Source organism: Histomonas meleagridis (assembly GCF_020186115.1).
Source record: "Histomonas meleagridis strain 2922-C6/04-10x chromosome Unknown contig_36, whole genome shotgun sequence".
Classification (NCBI taxonomy): Eukaryota; Parabasalia; order Tritrichomonadida; family Dientamoebidae; genus Histomonas; species Histomonas meleagridis.
The window spans coordinates 260,627-275,112 of NW_027150879.1; the positions used below are offsets into that span (position 1 = coordinate 260,627).

General features: G+C 28.2%; 6 protein-coding genes across 6 annotated transcripts; 3 read left to right on the plus strand and 3 right to left on the minus strand.

Annotated features, from left to right (window-relative positions):
* Window positions 1–949: 949 nt before the first annotated feature.
* Window positions 950–1,777, plus strand: GO595_005622 (nitroreductase; the record flags this gene model as incomplete). The annotated part of the gene is made up of 1 exon (XM_067918885.1): window positions 950–1,777. One exon carries the CDS (start codon window positions 950–952, stop codon window positions 1,775–1,777), a length of 828 nt encoding a protein of 275 aa, XP_067774254.1.
* Window positions 1,778–6,132: 4,355 nt separating this feature from the next.
* On the plus strand, window positions 6,133–6,930 carry GO595_005623 (uncharacterized protein; the record flags this gene model as incomplete). The annotated part of the gene is made up of 1 exon (XM_067918886.1): window positions 6,133–6,930. The coding sequence occupies one exon, from the start codon at window positions 6,133–6,135 to the stop codon at window positions 6,928–6,930; it is 798 nt and encodes a 265-aa protein (XP_067774255.1).
* A 1,466-nt stretch (window positions 6,931–8,396) lies between these two features.
* GO595_005624 (uncharacterized protein) lies at window positions 8,397–8,978 on the plus strand (the record flags this gene model as incomplete). The annotated part of the gene is made up of 1 exon (XM_067918888.1): window positions 8,397–8,978. One exon carries the CDS (start codon window positions 8,397–8,399, stop codon window positions 8,976–8,978), a length of 582 nt encoding a protein of 193 aa, XP_067774256.1.
* Window positions 8,979–10,273: 1,295 nt separating this feature from the next.
* On the minus strand, window positions 10,274–10,606 carry GO595_005625 (uncharacterized protein; the record flags this gene model as incomplete). The annotated part of the gene is made up of 1 exon (XM_067918889.1): window positions 10,274–10,606. The coding sequence occupies one exon, from the start codon at window positions 10,604–10,606 to the stop codon at window positions 10,274–10,276; it is 333 nt and encodes a 110-aa protein (XP_067774257.1).
* Window positions 10,607–10,858: 252 nt separating this feature from the next.
* GO595_005626 (26S proteasome non-ATPase regulatory subunit 10) lies at window positions 10,859–11,428 on the minus strand (the record flags this gene model as incomplete). Its single annotated transcript, XM_067918890.1, has 1 exon — window positions 10,859–11,428. One exon carries the CDS (start codon window positions 11,426–11,428, stop codon window positions 10,859–10,861), a length of 570 nt encoding a protein of 189 aa, XP_067774258.1.
* Window positions 11,429–11,525: 97 nt separating this feature from the next.
* GO595_005627 (WASH complex subunit 3) lies at window positions 11,526–12,074 on the minus strand (the record flags this gene model as incomplete). Its single annotated transcript, XM_067918891.1, has 1 exon — window positions 11,526–12,074. One exon carries the CDS (start codon window positions 12,072–12,074, stop codon window positions 11,526–11,528), a length of 549 nt encoding a protein of 182 aa, XP_067774259.1.
* Window positions 12,075–14,486: the final 2,412 nt, after the last annotated feature.

Sequence of the window (14,486 nt, forward strand, 5' to 3'; positions counted from 1 at the left end):
TTTAAAGTTTATTCATATGTTTACTATTAATGGAACAGAAATTTTATTACAAAAATTTCAAAACGAAATTATTTCTGTTGATATATCCGAAAATGATAAAATGTTTTATTTAGTTTTCGGTGATTTAAATGGTAATGTTTCATTTTGGAATTACGATTTTGAAGCAAATGAATTTATATATGTGAAAGAAATTAATTTGTTTAAACATGTATCAATAATAGCTGTGAAGTTATTAAATATGGGAAAAAGTTTATATGCATTAAATAGTAAAAACGTTGCCGTGTTTTGTAATATTGACGGAAATGGTGAATCAATCGCTACAAAAATGAGTTCTTATGCTTGCGCTATATGCGGAATTAAAACTCCAAAATATGTATGTAAATGTTGTGGACTTTGCGTATGCAAAAATTGTTGCAATGCAAAGGATAATACAAAAATTAGATGTGTTAAATGTTTAAAAGAGAAAAACAAAAAATAAACATTTGTATATAATAAAATTTTATTGCGAAATTGTTTTTGAATAAAATTTATAAGAATTTGTTAGTAATTTAAATTTCTACAATAGTATTTGCAAATATGGAGCGATATTTCCACATTTTTAATAAACTCATCAAATTATTTTGCAAAAATGTGCCGAATCAATATTAATGCCAACACAAGCAAAATCATTTTTAAGATAAAATAAATAATAATTTTTTAACTTTTCATTTAATAGATGAATCTTAAATTTTAAAAAAGGTTAAATCTTGCTTTTTTATTTTCAAAAGCTGACCAAACTTCCAAATCCTCTCAATTTGGTGAAAAATACGATTAAAATGGATTCTAAAAGTGAAATGTCATAACGGATGGAAACTTCGGTACAATTGAATTTTTTGACCGAAACACCTTTTGAATACCTTCCGATCACATATTTGAATGCAACCGCTTTGATCACACTTCACTTTTGTCAATGGAAACAGAAGCACAAGAACAACTTCTTTCGATTGAAGAAGCCTTAAAGGCACGTCACAGTGTTAGAAATTATACTGGTGTTTGGTCTGAAGATAAGCAAAAAATTGTTCAACAAATTGTTGATGAAGTAAATCAAATTCAAGCACCTTATGGTACTGATGCTTCAGTTGGACTTCATGGTCCTGGTATTGGACGTCTTGGCTTTATTTCCAATGAAAGTGGTTGGCTTTTAATTAAAATACCAAAAGATAAAGTTAATACGCCAGATTACAACAAATATTTAATTGATGCTTCCTTTAGAGCACACATTGCCGTTATGAAGCTTACTCAACATAAAATTGGTACAGTATGGATTGGAGGAACATTTAATGAAGGACTTGCTGAGCAATCAAATCCTGACTTCCAAATTCCAGTTGTTGTTGCCTATGGTATTGAAGCTGGAGAAAAGAGATATCGAGATTATTTTATTGGTTTTTTGTCCGGACCAAAGAGGAAACCATTTGATACCTTCTTTTATGATGTAAAAGCAGGTAAAATGATGAAAGAAGAAGAAGCAGGAAATCAACATGATTTCTTAATGTATCTTCGTCAATGTCCAACATCCATGAATAATCAACCGATGAGGTTAAATGTCAAAGAAAATTATGAGTATGAATTATTTGATGCTTCAGGAAAATCCTATGTTGATATGGGAATTTATTTAGCATGTGCATATTTCTTTTCTGAAGGCAAAATCAAAATATTTACAGAACCAAGTGATGCAACATTTTCAACTGGAGGAAAATATGTCTGCAAGTTTACATTAGAACCTTCAGTTTTTCATTAAAAAATTCGAATTTCAAAACGTTTTGTCCACAAAATGTTGTAACGAATAAAATAAATTGTTTCATTGAAAAACTTCTATCGTCAAACTGAAAGCACAATAAATCTTTCAATTTTGTAAGGTTGTTTTGAGGTCAAAAACTTTAAACCAAAAAAATCGAGCCCAAGTTTTTGATAATTTTACGGCGTAAAGTATACAAATATACCGGCTAAGTGCAAAACGAACAAAAAACAGTTTTCACAATACCCGCGCTCGAGCGTCACTTTTATCAACCTCAAATGTCTCAAGAAGATGAAAGGAAGCCTCTAATAGGACTTAAGGCTTCGTTAACATTTTTTGAAAGTTCCTCAACAGACGAAGATGTATTTGGAGACGATGATGCATCAGGAAGTCAAACATGTACATTATCACTTCGACCTTGTTTAATTGAAACTCCAAAAACATTATCACCAAAGCAAAGTAAACAAAATCCTAATGAAATTACATCATTTGACGAAGCTTTACCAAAAATAACTACTTTATTATCAAATCTTCAAGATTATACTATACCAAAACCTTTTACTGGAGAGATGGATTTTGTTCCTGAACATGTAACATCTAAATCATTAGCAAGAAAACTACTTTCATTTATTAAGAAAACTAAGCCAGACATTAATTTTCGAAGTGAAAATCCTAATATTATAGCACAAATAAATATAGTTCGTTATTCACAAGGTGATAAAATTGATTTAAAAGAATTTGTTAATGAAAATTTAGATTCAAGAGTATTATCATTAATTTATTTCATACTTTCAAAAACAGATAATCAAAACAGATCATTATATTATTCCATTGAGAGTGCCACAGAGTTTATTAAATCTCCAGATGTAGCACCAATATCTACATTATTTCCAGATTTTAATTTCATTACAATTATCCATAAAATTGCAGTAAATCTTATAGGTTTATTTCCACATAATCCTATATTAGAATCCGTCATCAATAAGTTATCTAAATATGATTCTAGTGCTCGAGATTTATTTAATTTAATATCAGATTCAGATGATGACGATGATTTTGATTTTGATTCATCATCCTTTTTTGAATCCATTCAAGAAATGCAACAACGTCCACCGCCATTATTATTCCAATTAATTGGCGAAAATATTACGAATCCATTAGAAATAGGTCAACAATCAGTTTCAACATTATTTACTGTAACAGTCACAGAGCCACCATATACTATTTCATATTTACTTAGTGATGGTTCATATCAGATGACACCAAATCAATTTTTAGATTGGATATCGCAATTATATGACACATCAAAGAACGATAAAGCGTCAAAACACCGATCGACCAAAATTGACAGAGGTCTGTTCAGAAACATCGTTCATAGTTTATCATTTATTCAAGGGACAGAAACTGATGAACCATCATCTAGTTCATTAGCAGAAGTAACATCTGAGACGTTAATTTCATTATTTCGATATTCTCAAGAAGCTAATCAAATCATCTCATTATTACCACAATCATTACCAAGTGAATTATTTCCGATATATTATCCATTATTTCAAATTGTTAATCTTACCACATTAAAGCCGTATAAGAAAGGTTTTTTATATCCACAAATCATTGAAAATGAATTTGAAGCACATCATTCATTAAAGAATTCTGATTCAAATCGATTACAAAAATGTATTAATAAAATGCTTGAAAACATTAATATCAACAAAATCAAGACCAAAGAAATTATACCTTTAACAAAGAAACGGATTTTTTCATCTGATGAAAAATGGGACCAAAATATTATTGAAGCATTAACATTATCAGACATCTTAATTATAAATTATGGTCGCTCCCCATTAACATATGAAGTGTTTAACACCCAAATAATCATAAAATTACCATTTAATATTCAAACGTTAAAAGAAACAATTTATTATCTCTATACGAAACATATTTATCCACCATATATATTATTTCGATTATCATTTTCATTAGCGTTAAGTTTACTTGAATTTAATCCACGACTTTCATGTGGTTTTTTATTTGAAGGATTATATATCTTAAATCAATATATCCCTGAGATATGTCAAGGCGAATTTTGTCGAAGTTCATTTTTATTATTTGCGGAGACATTAGAGAAGATTGATTGTTATTATTATTCATCATTATTATTTGATATTTATTTCATTAGTAATCCAGATGACATAAAATTTAGTAATTCGATCGCACAAATATGTCAAAGACATCGTGACATGACACGCGCAGTATTTCATTATACGCAATCGATGAAATCATTTGTATATAATGATAAATATGATGAAGCATTATATATTTCACATTTGATTACAAACATTTATGATGAATATTCATTGTTCTTAAGTTCAATTAGTTTATTATCATTTTTATTACAACGTTCATATAAAATACCAATTTCAAGAAAGATCGAAATGAATAATGATAATAAATTACAAAATAGAACTTTACCGGTAATTAAGAATGATATTAAAGTTTGTAATTTTGAACCTCAATCTTCATCGATTAATACAATGTTAACAGCAATTTATTTAGTCGATTTATTTATTAAGAAACATTACTTTAAATTAGCAAATTCTTTATTAAAGAACTTAAAGTTATCGACAAATAATTTAACATTTATTAAAATCATTGAATATTCAATATCGAAACGTTATTATTATAAAAATAAAATTAATAAATTTTTCATGTCATTACCATTAATCGAAATTAAACAAAGGAAAAATATAATAAATTCGAAAGTGTCAATGTTAACAGCTTCAAATTTTGATACTTCAATTGCTACAATTAAATTATTAATTAATATCTTTAATTCATATGAAGCATTTCGACATTCGTTATATTTCTCGGAATATTTAATACAATGCATTTCCAAAATCCATTTAAAAGATATTGGGTATGCATTGTTATATCGAAGTAAGTCATTAGAAATTGGATACAATCGAATTTACTCAATAACATTTCCATTTTCATGGCATATTAAAAGTATTCCATTTATGAATTTTATACCGAATTATAAGAACAAAATTATATTTAATACATCAAATGATTACATATCAGAACTTTTATCAACATTAAAAATTACAATTGATACATTTGATAAAGTCGGATATTTACATAAAACTATTGAAGCGACATTAATGTATTTGAATGTGTTAATGCATTATTTCATTGATCCTTTATATTTAATTGATGAAAAAATAAATGTCGAAGATATCGAAATAAAAAATATAAATTTATCAGTGATTATAAATGGAATTGACTTCCAAAACATTGATAATTATCAAACTTTAACATTAACAAAGAATAACTTTGAAGATCATCTTACTTCGATTATTAAAAACTTGGAAATTTTGGTGTCAAAGTTAATGATACCGATACAGATTATATTCATTCAAATTCTATCGGCGAAGTTATATTTGTATCAAAACAAAATCGAAAATTTTAAAACAAAATTTGAATTCTCATTCAATAACCTACAGAAATATTTCATTTGTACGAATTACTTCGTTTCGCGTAATCTATCGTTGAACATTCTAAAATTATTTCAAAAAATTTTAGAAAATATGTGTCAAACATTATTATTTTATAATGATAATAAATTCATTAATTCTTATTTAATAATATTTGATTGGTTTAATGATATCCAAGTCATGATAAATAATAAAATTCGGGTCACTGAAAACGAGTCACAAACTATGATTAATTCTTCTTTAGATGTATCAAATTATGCTTTAACGAATTTGTCATCATTAAAATTTCCAAATTTCTTTACGACGTTAACAAAAAGTGGACTGAAGCTATCGACAACCGAAAATGTCGAAGAAAATTCAATACTCACAAACCTTAAGAAAATTAAATCGAACGTACGATTATTTGAGACTCAAAAAATCAAAGAGGATGAAGTGTTAGATATTAATCGAGAGTTATGTAAATCGATTGAAAACATCGCAGAGAGTCGACGACAAAAGTCAGAAATTAAATTACCGAACAAGTTTACATTTGAAGATATCATAAATTCAAATAAGCGAAATGAGAATTTAATATTAATATATCGAATCTTTGACTCATTATACATATATATACCTAATTTAGGGTATAAGAAACGAATTATCTTGAAACCTAATTCGAACAAATACACATTTAACATCAAAGATAAAACATATAAAACGTCATCGAATATATTTCCAGGCCAATTCATTGAAGTTATCTCATTATTAATCCAAAACAATAAGAAATCCAAAACGATAATTAATGAAAATCATAAAATTATCTTTGAAGCTATTGGTAATGTATTATTTGATGATATTATTAATACGCACTTTAACCAATGGAAAATGATCAAAGATAACAATGAGAAAATCTTTGGCAAATCGAACAAAGGAAATTTAATCTCATTAAATATCGAAGAAAAGCCATTACTCTTCAACACGAGTATTGATATCATTGGTCTTCCATTCGAACTAATGTTTCCACGTCATTGTATCTTTCGCTGTTACAAATATTCGAATTTATTATTACATACTGAACCACATAACAAAACACCGAAGTTAACAATCTTTAAAGTCAAAGGCGAAATTGAAGAATTAAAGCAAAGTTCAACGCAACGAAGTTATGATTCCATTAATACCTTCATTAAATCATTAGGTGGTTCAATGACGTCGATCATATTAAGTATCAAAAACAATCAACGAAAGTATTGCGATATATTTCCATTATTTCTCACGAAGAAGAAACATGAAAACGCGTTTTACTTAAACAAATATTCGTTCTGTGACATAATCGATACACAAAATAAAGTGAAAATCAAAATGAAGAAAATGTCAATTTACTTGTTCACGTACGGAGATATGTGCGAAATGCCACAAATGATCGACGAGTTAATGCGATTGTGCCACGCGTCGTTGTTCTTGTTCGTGCCGTCGATGTACATGAAGACGGCGTTGAAGAAAATGAAGGAAATGTTCGAAAGAAATAAAGTAAGAGGAGAATACATAAGGAATAATAAGGAGAGGAAGGAAATAGAGATACATATGGAAATGTTTAAGTCGCCGGTTGTGTTCTATGGGCTCATTAAGGAAACACTCGTCAGAGAGCTAAATTGCCCAATTCCGTTCTTCGTAACGATGCATTAAATTTGTGTTTTATAGATAAAATATATGTAAAAACGAAATTTTAAAGAAGAAAAATGTATAAATGTAATGGAATTTGTATTATGAAATAATAATTAAATATGAAATAGTGATTATGTATTATGAAATAGTGGTTATGTATTATGAAATAGTGATTATGTATTATGAAATAGTGATTATGTATTATGAAATAGTGGTTATGTATTATGAAATAGTGGTTATGTATTATGAAATAGTGATTATGTATTATGAAATAGTGATTATGTATTATGAAATAGTGATTATGCAAATATTGAAAATACTTGAGATAAGGCTAATAAGAGAAACTATTTTCACATCTAGAATTTATGTTTTATATTTTAAAAATTAAATTTATATATATATAAGATATGATAAGAAACGAAAATATTAAAAATTCACTTGGTACTCTCTGCGTTAATTTACTATAAGAGCTCCTTCATATCAAAGAAATGAAAATATTAAATTTTTATCAGTTAGTTAGTTTTCAAAAGAAATTCATTCTACCGATAGAACGATACATTCAGAAATGCATTTGAAAAAGTTCTTAACGTAAACCAAAAGTGACTCGGGTGCACCCAATGAACTGTAGCTACAAAGGAAACAAAAAAAGCAAAAAACAAAAATTCTCTGAGTTATTACAAAAAGGTGATGAATCTGAAAATTGTAATAACTTACTACTTGAAAAAATTTCAGACATATTCAATCAAGTCCAAATATCAATACAAAATCAAGATGAAGAAAGTTATGTAAATTTATGTCATGACTTGCACAACTCTCTCAAATACCAAGACGAAAAAATATTTCAGTATATTATCAGAAATAACTTTCACGAAATTATCCTCTCACAACTATTTGAAAATAAATCTATAAATGTGTTAATTGGCTCGGCTGAAGCACTAGCCAGCCTTCTATCATCTCCGTCTCCTATATTCACTCAATTATTACTTCAAAATCAAGCTTTTCTTCAATTAATGAATGAGATTCTTCCTGATCCAGAAATTGTTCCCAACTTGAAGTCAATGCTTTTGGTTATATTTGGTTTGATGATATCTGATTTAACAAAATTAGGAATTAAATTTTCTAATGTTTTCCCTTCTGTTAGTATTGACTGTTTAGATGCTATCTATAACATTTATGGAGGTAAGTGCGCTCAATCTTTAGTATTTGCATGTCAATCTATATATAAAAATTTGGATTATGACCAAAAACACATAATTATTTTTTTCCTAATGGACATTTATTCACGACCTGAATCATTTTATCTTGTTCCTTCTTACTTATTGAATTTACTTATTGACATTGTTGATAATTATTCAGATCATGCATATCAAATTTTAACAAAAAACAAGTTTCTTTTTAACACTGTGTTTCAAAAGTATCTAACCATTACCCTTCAAGCAGAACCCGAAAGAGTCGACAAGAAAAACGAAAAAACATTAAAACTTTCAATGCGACTTATTAATAAATGCTACAAGAAGATACCTCGAATTCGTGAAGCAATTTGCATGAATTTACCTGTTGATAATCTTGTAAATATTTTGTTCAATTCAAGACAAGAAAAAAACCAAATTTTGGCAATAAAATTGATAGAAATTAAAAATGACAGCATCCTCCCAGAAAAGTGGCTAATACACTACCTCGACGATAAGAAAATTGTAATTGTTTTGATCCACGTTTTCCAAGAAGGTTCTTATCGGATCAAAGTTGCTTCATTAGGTATTTTGAAGACGATCCTTTCACACTTAGATCCTACGCCAATTCCTCTTTTAGAAAATGATTTCATTTCATCTCTTTGTGATTTAATTGGTGATGATCAACCAAAATTGACAAAACATATCATCGAATTTCTTTCAATTGCAGCAAACAAAGTTGCGATAGAAATGGTTCCAGAGCTTATGGAACTGTTTAATGAAGATTATCTACATGATAAAATTGAAATGTATGCGCAATCGACTGAAAATGACGAAATTGCTAGCCTTGCAAATGAACTTCTCACAGATATACGAAGTTTGCAAGAATGTTTGGAATAATGTATTTTTTGAACTTAATAAAATAAATCTATTCTAAAAGAAATTGTTTATCTATTTTTTATTTTATAAAATGTTATTCAAACAATTATTTCCCAATATCAAAACTTTAATAAATAATTTAAATTATATAACCTGTTTCAAGAAAATGATAATGCTTTTTGAAATTACACAAAATTAAAATAGTTTTATTAATCAGAAACATCATCATTTAATGTATCTTTCTCATAGTGTAACCCATCAATCGCAGGCTTCAAAGGCACAAAAGGGATTAACCAAAACAAAATATATTTCCTCGGTCCGAATATTTCTTCCCAATTATTCAAACAGCCTCTATTATAAAATCCCAATTTTCTATGTTTTATCTTATCTAGCGTGAGATCGTTTTTGGAGATTTGCATTACTTGTGATACAAGTTGATTCAAAAACAAAAAGCAAAAGAAGCCAGAGGAGCCGAGATAAAAAATCTCTTCCAAAACTCTATAGCGATGAATTTTAAGAAGAGTCACAGAACAAACAGAAAGAAAAACTAAAAGAAGATAAACACCAAGATATAGTATGGAATTAAAGAAGTAACGGTGAGTATAAAGACCTATAAATTGGTCAATATAACAACAATAATGATCACCACGAATAACAAAATATCCAACTCGTTGCGAAAAACAAACACGTGGATGTCTGGGAAGCGATCGGGCAAAGGAAATTTGTTCTTCATCAAGTGCTATACCACTTCGTAATTCATCAGTTGAAAATGAAACTTTGTTAGTAACTGGATAATAAAATGGTAAGTACCCAGGATTTGTGATAACTGTTTTAAAGAGACTAAAAAGACCTAAAATAAATGTGATTAAAACAGGATATAAATACCAATGATAATTTGGAGAAAAATAAATAAAAGCATGTTGATACCAGAGATAATACGAAAAAGTTAACAAAAAATAAAGTGGGAATGTTGGAAAAATGGTAAGAACAATATGTTTAAAACGTGGTATACGATCGTAATCTGCATGCCATATGTTTTTAGAAATACTCTTCCATTTTGTAAGGTGAGGAACACCTTTTTCTTGAAGATTATTTGCAAGAAATGGCTCTGTTTCTTGGTGGTCTGTTTGTTCCTCCATTTGGAAGAAACGATATATGTAAACGTATGAAAATCGCAAAGCTTCAAAATTAGAAAAACAGACATGATAGCTTACTGAATAATGATTAAGCCCATCAAGAATTGGAAATATTAAAAAGAAATATTTTCAATGCTAAAATTGATTTGTCAAGATATTAAAAATAAATACTTATTTATTTCAGTTGTCTTGGTTACTGCGATTTTGATAATGATTTCCATTTTTGTTATATCCACCACGGCCTCTTCTTTGTTCATTATATCCACCACGACCTCTCATTTGATGACCACCGCCTCTCGCTTGATAACCACCACCGCGACCTCGATGCCCGTAATCAGAAGAACGTTCTTTGTCAGGTTTAGGTGTTCTTCTTCTTTCTTTAACATATTGGGTAACATCATTTGGCATCAATAGATACTTTACGTTCTGACCTTTGATCATTGCCTTTGACAACGTGATTTCTTTTTGGTCAATTATTTGAAGTTTAGATACAGATGAAAGATAAAGATTCATATGGTTATCACAATTTATGAGAACTCCTGTATAAAGATCCCCGTTCTTTGTTCCCACTTGGACGAGATTATTTAGAGAAGCCTTTAAGTAATCTATTGGAAACATTTAAATTTAAATTTGCGCCATTCGAACAAACATAGCCAAATCAAACGGTCGTGAAATACTTAACGGTCTCCTTTCAATTCAAACTCAAAAAAAAACGTTAATTTAAAAAACATTCTTTCTGAATAAAACGCAAATATTTATTGCTATTTATGCATTAAATTCGTTTGATGGGTACATTTCAAATGGATATTTCCCATCAGAATTTTTTTGTGATTTTGTGGAACAATCTGTATTAGTTTCAAGCCAATTAACAAGATCTTTTCGGTTTTCATAACATGCCAAGTGGATCGGTAGATTTCCTTCATTATCCGTATAATCAAAAGGTGCATCATTTTCCTTTAACATTTGTAATAATTCAATTGAACATTTTGGATTGCATATAGCTCTATGAATTGGTGTTGATCCAACAATATCTTTTTTCCAACTTACTATTCCATTTTGAAGAAACAAATCAATGACTTGAGTGTGACATTTTGATACAGCATAAAAAAATGCATTCCGTTTTTCCTTTGTTTCTAAATTAGCCTTTGCCCCAGCTTGAAGAAGAGCATCTGCAATTTGAGCAAAACCAGCTGAAGCAGCTGTGATCAAAGGAGTCCAACCATTTTCATCTGCTTGATTCACATCATCACCCATCGCAATTCGTTCATTTACTTCTTTGAGATCTCCTTTCATTACAGCCCAATGTAAAGGTGTTCTTTCGTCTGTTTCTCCCATTTTTAAAATATTAATTTAAAATTGGTCGGAGAAATGTGATGTGAAATTATGATGAAATGTGTAAAAAAAAAATTCATTTTTATCGATATAATGAAAGTTAAATTTCTTCTCTTGGATCTGGTGCTTTGCCCTCTCTTAGTACGTTTGGATCAAGCCCTTCTGCTTCCATGTTCTTGGCAAGTGACATTATTGGAACACCAATGTCCTTAAGCCTGAACCAACGTGCATAAAGTGGATCATTCCTTGGTGAATAAGGAGCATTTTCTTCTGCATTAGGTGTGGATTCTGTTTGTGTTTCTTCACCTTGTGGAGCTTCGCCTTCTGTTTGAGGTGGTGGAGGTGCAGGTGGAGGTGGTGTTCCACTTTCAGCTTGAGGTTCTTCTTGTGGAACAGGAGGTGCAGCTGGTTCAATTCTTTGTCCTGGTGTGAAATTGAGGTCTTCTACGGATTGGAGTTTCTTTTCTAAAATAGCTGTGAGGATTTCTACGTTGTTAATTCTTTCTGAAACTTCTAAAAGTTTCAAATCACAAATATTGGAAAACCTATTTAAAAAATCAACCGTCCTTTCGGCAAACTGATTGACACTTGCTATTATACGAGCATGCCCAATGGAATCAGCGTTTGAATAGTCAATTGGATCGTCCATTTTGCCTAGAATAATAAAACCGCTTTCTTAACCAATGAAATAACCGTCGCATTGTTTCGAAGACCGTTTATTAAAAAAAAAATCGAATTCTAATTTAAAACATTCTATTTATTAACAGTAACATATGTTTTTACTTCTTATTTAACTTTTGCTTTAATAAATCCACTATTTGTTGATTATCTGTAATTTCAAAATTTTCATCAATTTCAATTTCTTTTTGTTCAATAAGTAATTTAACAATATCTATGTATTTACCTTTACAGGCCTTATATAATGCTGAATGAATTTTTTTGAAGAAATCCCTTTAATTATTTTAAAACTTCAAATAAAACATGTGAATACATAACAATATCAAAAAACATTTTTAGCGTTTATATCTATTCCTTCTTTTTGAAGAAGTAATTGAACAACTTCTTTTTTACCATTTCGTGCTGCGAGTATTAAAGCAGTATTAAATTAATTAAATAAATTCCAAAAAGTTATCAAAATAAACTTGAATATAAATTAACAAATGTTTTTTGCATTTATATCGATTTTTTCTTGATTAAGAAGAATTTTTACTATATCAACATGACCATATTGTGCTGCGACCATCAAAGGAGAATGAATTTGACTTAACAAACACCAAATTAAAAATCAAAATATGAAATATAAAAAATAATCATTATGAATAATAATATTAATATTTGAAAGATTAATATCAGTTCCTGGCTTTTGAACAAGTGATAAAACAATATCTAAATTCCTATTTTTACATGAATGCATTAATGGAGTCCAAAATAATTTAAATAAATTCCAAATGATATATATTAACCCAAAATAATTTTAAAATACATTATATAAAACATAAAAAACATCTCTTACGTTTACATCAATGTTATCTTGTTCAAGAAGAAATTTGACAAGTTCTGTGTGACTTTTTTCACATGCAAACATAAGTGCTGTTTGAAACTATTTAAAGAAATTCTTAAAAATGAGAATTTGACGCAAAAATACTTATAAAAAAATATCTTTTGAATTTATTTCAATGCAATTTTCTAAAAGGAATTTAACAATTTCTACTTTACCATATTTTGATGCAGCTACGAATATTTTCCAAACATAAAAAAATCTAAAAAAATATTTTCAAAATCTAAATCATTTTCTTCTTTCTTTAGAATTGGCTCAATAATTTTTACGTTTTCCATCCTTTCATACCCTAAAAAATGCTTTATAAGGAAAATATTTCCAACCATTGCTGATTTTTCAAGAATGAAATCATTTATTTCTATTCCTTCTTCTTCTAAAAACAAGAAAATGGAAAAATCACAATATTCGATACAACTCATTAATAAATCTGTATAATCTTCAATTTTAATGATTTTGTTTTCATAAATATAATGAAAGATATCATTTCGATGATATTCAATAGAGACTTCATATGCTTTTTCAAATGCTGCCTGATTTTGTATACATAAATGAAATATTTCGAGATTGCCGCCTGCAATTGCAAATTTTCCTGTGTTTTTGATGTTTGAGCCGTTCATTAACAAAAACTTAAAACATTTAACTGCAGAAAAAAATGCTGCATAATCAATTAACGAAACATTGTTTTTGTTAACAAATGTATATCTTTCATAAAGTGATGGTGCAATTGTTTGGTTAAAATTAAAATTTGTTTGTGCAGATATTTTTTGAAGTTTCTCGATTTCATCATTTCGAATTATTTTCGCAAGTTCATTTGGATTAACTCCTTCTTTAATTAATTTCTTATGAAGTTCCCAATCATTCTTTGATAGCTCTTCAAAATTAGAATTAAAATCTTTACTAAATTTAATGAGTTTTAAATTTTCAATTTGTTTTTTGGGATTTAAATGAGAAAAATATAATGTTCTTTTAGTTTTAATGAAACTTGTATCAATTAATTCTTTCTCAAGCATTTTTTCAAGTAAATAATTTGATTCATCTGAATTTAAGTTATGAATATATTTGCAAAAATTTCCAAATAATTTTGTATTACTTTTTAGAACTTCTTCTTCTTTCATATCAATAGCTATTAAAAAATTAAAATATATATTCGGATCTCCCATTCGAGAAACAAAAGAAGAATATATCATCCTAATTAATAACAAATTAAATGATAATGGAAAATTTATATCAAAAAAATCCATTGTTGCTTGAACTGATGCTGTAATTGTATTCAGATTTAAATTGATTATTATTTCCTCTAATTTTTGTAAGATATGGAGATAAGGCTTAGGACGTAGAAAAAAATTTTCCAAAGCAGACATTTCTTCAAAAGCGGTATCAAAAACTGACAAAATTAATTTTATTTAGCTTTTAAAGCAAAAAAACTTATAATTTGAACTTACTGAACCATAACATAAGTTTATAAATTTCTAATTGTTATGTAAAAAAACATTTTTATAATTT